At 41.2% G+C, this 5618-nt stretch overlaps 1 protein-coding gene across 1 annotated transcript in view; it reads left to right on the top strand.

The window, feature by feature from the left end:
- LOC139409961 (leucine rich repeat transmembrane neuronal 4 like 1) overlaps positions 1 to 2596 on the top strand; it is a 67411-nt gene extending 64815 nt beyond the window's left edge. The window contains exon 3 of the mRNA XM_071155374.1: positions 2531 to 2596. Coding sequence (XP_071011475.1) covers positions 2531 to 2596 — 66 coding nt within the window. The remainder of the gene's footprint in view (positions 1 to 2530) is intronic.
- The last annotated feature ends 3022 nt before the right edge of the window (positions 2597 to 5618 follow it).

Here is a 5618-nt window from a genome sequence, read left to right as displayed (position 1 = left end):
AAGATCTTGGTCTTCGTTAGAAACCAAGTGCCTGTGCACTGTGTTCGGAATCCACAGTCCAATGCCGCATACAGCTAAAATTGGCAGATAGAAATAAAGATATATATATAAAAAAATATTGTTCTGGATGAGAGAGAGAACTGGTTCTCCTGTTCCCACATCCAATCCCAGCGCAAAATCAAACATTTGAAAACATTGTACAGAAAGACCAAGGACTGTAATATCAGAATTTCAACTGAACTACAAATGTATTGGGGATGCATGGGACAGACTATGATGGAGTCACAGCAGAAGGGTGCAATGCATGACAAGTGTATGGCTAGGTGTAGTATGTAGGCCTAATTTCATAGCTATTGCCGCGTTCAAAACAACCGGGAACTTGGAAAAATACAAGGTAAAATCATGACGTAACTCGGAGCTCTGGAATGAGGCCTGAATTCCCGAGTTGGAATTGGATGACCGTTCAAATACATTTTCCCAGTGGGAGCTTGTTTTTTTTCCAGAGTTCCCAGTTGTTTTGAACGCAATGAGGTTGGAAGTCTGAGATTTCCGAGTTCTGAGCTCCCAGTTGTGTTGAACACGGCATCAATCTAAAAAAGAGGCCCGAGTGTCCGACTTAGAATTCCGAGTTGGATGACCGTAAAAAAAAAATAATATCCCAGTCGGATTTGTAGCCTACTCTGTAACTTAAGTGTGCTCTTTATTTATACTGTGCATTAATTGTACTTTGTACACACATCCAGATACTCAGCTCGTTTGTTTGGTGTCTTTTTTAGCGATCAGAGAGTTTCCCTGAACACTCATTGTCTCTCAAATACATTGTTACATTTGTTGGTTAGCTAGCTAGCATTTTTTTTGCCAAATTAGCATTGACATGAAATCAGTCAAAACACCTCAAAACAAGACATGGTATCAACAAGATACAACAACTGTTAACAAGATACAATGAGCTGTAATGAGCCACCTACGATTCCTCACATGGCAGCTTCTTGTCATTGTTGCTACTATCTGACTGTTCAGAAGCATAACAACGTGTGGCTTAGGGCAACATTGATGCACACACATCATTTTCGTGACATTATCAGCCCACCCGTCTATAGGGACTGTAGCCTATTAAGCCCATTCTTAAAACGTTGGATAACAAAAGTAGGCTGAAATTATGAGAGTATAAAACTATTGACTATAAAAGTGTGGTGTTTTCTATCGATTTATACAGCTTCCCACTGGCACAGACATGAGTTCAATGTCTATTCCACATTGGTTCAGCGTACTTTCATTGAAATGGCGTGGAAACAACGTTGACTCAACCAGCGTGTGCCCAGTGGTTGTGTCATATAAGGCATGTTAGATTAATTTGCATACAGGGAATCTGGTCACAATGGACAATGTGAGCAGATAAGAGACAGATTGTATTTCCATGTGTAGACGCAACAAATTTCGATCAGATAATGTTTAGAGAGAGATGAGTGAGTTGTGTCTGCATGTTTGATAGCAGGCTGAATCCAAATGAGTCTCAGGGCATCCTACTGTATATGTAGCTTTACAGCCCGTCAGAGGAAGAGGGCATCTGTCACTGACACATAGTTATCTAAGCTGTGGCAGCAGAAAGCCTCACATTTATAATTCCAGGCGGATTCTGAGAACTCCAGAAATAGCTTAGGATGGCAAAATCCAAAGCATCTCCGTTATTAAGATTGGATTTACCTCGAGCCAAGCCCCAAAATAGGCTTCTTAAAAGGTTAATGCCAAGAGGCAACCTTGGTAAGGCAGAGACTGAGTCTCCTCCTGTCGTTATTCGGGTTTAAGATTCATTCACAGCTTGTGACTCTGGAGTTAAAGTGTGAAGATTCTAACAAGCTGGTGTGGAGCTTGTTTTAAAAAAAAAATGTAACCAGGTTAATGGACTTTTAACCCAAGTGCTGTGGAGGAGCAACATGGGTTAATGCATTCCCATATCTGCAGAGAGGAAAACTGCTAGCCCCGATTTGTCATGTAATTACTGAGGTTTTTCAAAGAGGGAAACATAATGTAGCCTAATAGGTCTGCACCACAGAGATTCTTTAGATTAAGGCCTTTGTCCAACTAGAGGGTAATTGAGATAACGATCGTTGCGCACAATACACATTACCATTAGTATTCAGACAGGATGTTTTAATTTGTTTAAGATAAAGTGTTAATGTAAGCAAGGTCAATTGAACACAATGGAACAATTTGATTTAATTGGCAAAACTTTAATTAACATTTCTGAAAATGAACATGGATGACGAGTCACTATTTTAATTTTGTGGAGTCTCTTCGCTCTGTCTCTATCATTAGGCGAAGCCACTCCATTTCAAACCTCTAAACCGTCAAAGCGGTGGCATTTCATTGTCTGCTTAATTGCTTACCCTAATTTGCTTTGCTTGCATTGTCATGGCTCCATTGTGCCATGATCAGATTAATCAGGAACTGTAATTACTTTGTTGTAACCACCACCAATGTACCACACTCACCGCTTGTTTTAACTTTGTCATCTTTATTTTCCCCTCAGAATGAATACACGTGTCCCCGACCATTGCCTGGAGCTTGGCTTGGAGACGTTCCCACCATTCACTAGAAGATGTATGTTTAACCAGCCCATTGCGAACTAGCAGAGGAATCAGGCCCTACAACACTACAGCTTCTCCATTACTGTCTGTTCTGATCCTACAGTGGCACTCTCTAAATGTCTACAGTATGCCTCCACGAGCCCATTGACAATCTAATATAGGAGCAAGAATGACTTTCATGATTTCTATCCCACTGAATATTTATGTTTTCTTTTCTTTTACAAGATCTCTATACTCTTTCTGACTGGTTCTCAGCTGCCCTGGGACAGTGTTCATCCAGCTATGACCTAGGTTGCTGTTAACGCACCGGCCACTTTAACCCTTTGATTAGCCAATTGTGCTAGTCCAGATTGAGGGGGGTTGAAACACTTCGCGTCTGCAGCACCCCTCTGACCGTTGCCACGGAAACTTGGGACTCTGACTTGGCGTGTGACACAATGAGCAGTGGAACCCTGTCACTCTGCTGGAGGCTGGCGATGTGGAAATGGGCTGTGGAGCTTACGGAACATTACATCTAATGAAGGTGACAAGTGGACAGGGCTGTGACCGCCCAGACATTTCACAGTGAAGTTTCAGCCCAGCCATTTCCATGATTTTTCTTTGCTGTTGAACAACCCATTATTTGCAGCTGTGGTTTAAAAAAATATGAATAATTTCTATTCCTGTCGAGACGGCTACAAAATAAGCTATCCGCTGATTTGCGGCTCAGAAGTATTTATGTGTATTTTGTTTGCTTTATAAGTTTACAGTGTGCACCTGTCTGTTGAGTAATATTTGAGTTAAGCTGTCATTGTTCATCTAGTCCCCTGGGGAGCTGGAGGTCGTTTTCTAAAAGGTCTGAGGATCTACTCTGGAGAACAACTGGTCCTCTTGCCAATCACACCTGGTGGAGGACTCAGTCTATTCCCAGACACACAGACAACTGTAATTACACACCTTGGCCCATAATCAGGCCAGGAAATAAAATAAAAAGGTAAACCTGAGTCTCAAACTTCTCAACTGGAGTATATGTCTATTTCAAGAACAAAAAATCTGCCGTCTCTCTCCGACAACAAAAGCCTTTAGGGGTGGGTGTTTTGAGTGTCTCTGGGCTCTATTCAGTCAGAGTGATTTTAAATTTAAAGGCCATGTTCCCACGTTAGTTTAGACTGCATTCACGGTAAACGCTGCATATGTCGACTCAATCGTAAATGACCTTTACATTTTCATTGTGCAATCTGTAACGCTTCAGCAATACAGATTGAATCCAGCCCTCTGTCTCGTGGGGACTGGGGAGGACTCTCTCTGTGGTTGTTCTGTCACATTAAGAGAGGACCAGACGATTTCACAGTGAAACCATTTCAAAGCAGAGTTCCCTCTGGGATAATACTCACTGATATGAGACTATTGCCATAGGGTCAGAGCACTAGAGGGACAGATGTTCTATATCCAATCAGCTCTTTTGTTTGTGTGTATGTGTGCGTGCGTGCGTGCGTGTGTGTGCGTTCATTCGTTGGAATGATGAACGTTCCACAGAGGATTCCTTGGATTCCTCTGTAATCTTTGAAGATGGACGAAGCCTCATCTCTCTCCTGTTCTTATAGTACTACAGTGCTCTTCTGCCAAATCAACGTGCGTGGGTGGGTGGGTGTGTGTCTGTGTGTATCTGTCGCGTGTCTTCATGCATGAGTGTGTTTGCATTTCTTGATAGTGTGTTTGAGCAAGATACAGTATTATGTACGTGTGCCACAAATACAGTTCATGCCACTTCTAACAACTTATGAGTAACGCTGAATACGTGACAACATCAAAATCTCCTTAAAAGGTTATGTCAAATCCCATTTAACACTAGAACCGCTGAGCATCTCAGCGTACAAGTACACTCTTAAAAAAAAAAAAAAAAGGTGCTATCTAGAACCTAAAACGGTTGTTCGGCTGTCCCCATAGGAGAACCCTTTGAAGAACCCTTTTTAGTTCCAGGTTGAACCCTTTTGGGTTCCATGTAAAACCATTTCCACAGGAAACCAGGACAAAAAGGGTTTTCCTAAGGGCACAGCTGAAGAAGACTTTTAAGTGTACCCGCTAGAGAACGGTGACCCGCTAGAGAACGGTGACCCTTTGAGATTCATCTACTGTGATGTTATCAACCTAAATACCTGTAAATACCAACATAAAACCTACTTCAACATGTATTTTAAATACATTTTATCAATTAGATTAGTAGTAAGTAATAGAATCCATGATCAGATTATTTTTTACAAAGGACATTTAAAACATTCTGACAGCTGAGCAATGTAAAATACAAATATGAAGGGAAAGTCAGCGAAGAAGCAGGATGTTGCTTTATTTTAATTACAAAATCAAATGGCAGTGGGCGTTGCCCTTTGGCAGTTCCAGTGTTCAAAGGATGTCTTACATTTGAGTGTGCTTGTGTGTACAGAGAGATTGAGAGGGATGGGGGAGTCATTAGTTTCACCTGTTTTGTTCTTCGTATGTGTTCAAAATGGGGTTGAGCTTGGAGGTGTTTTCCTCGCCAAAAGAGTATTAATGGATTTCTACACTGAAAAGAGAGCTATTTTGTACTGTATATTTCTGCTTTCTCCCCCCGAACATTTTATAATTAACTGTACTATTTGTTCACTGAAAACTGTTCTGTTTTATAAGAAAATGATGTCTGAGTCAATGGTGAGCAATATAAATTGATAAAATGGAAATGTCATTGATCCTTTTTTTCTACCATACTGTAATGGAAACCATATACATTTGTTACGGAGCTGTTCTCCAGCATATGGATTTTCAGGGTGTACATTAAATAATAAAACTGAAGGAAACGTGAGCATGAGCCCACCAACTAGAGAAAGTGTGAGTAGTCTTTGGATGAGCTTGTGTGTCTGTATGGTGTGTGTATGCGTGCGTCTGCCTGTGTATGTCCATACGCAGTTATTACAGATGTATGAAGTTGTACGATGAACTCGATGCACCTGCTAACTAGCAAAAGACCAAGACATCAGCACTCTTCACAAGACATGAGCGTTACTGATCGTACAAATG

This window comes from Oncorhynchus clarkii, chromosome 5, assembly GCF_045791955.1.
Source record: "Oncorhynchus clarkii lewisi isolate Uvic-CL-2024 chromosome 5, UVic_Ocla_1.0, whole genome shotgun sequence".
NCBI lineage: Eukaryota > Metazoa > Chordata > Actinopteri > Salmoniformes > Salmonidae > Oncorhynchus > Oncorhynchus clarkii.
The sequence above is the reverse complement of the archived record's forward strand: the minus strand, read 5'-3'. Positions and strand labels throughout refer to the sequence as shown.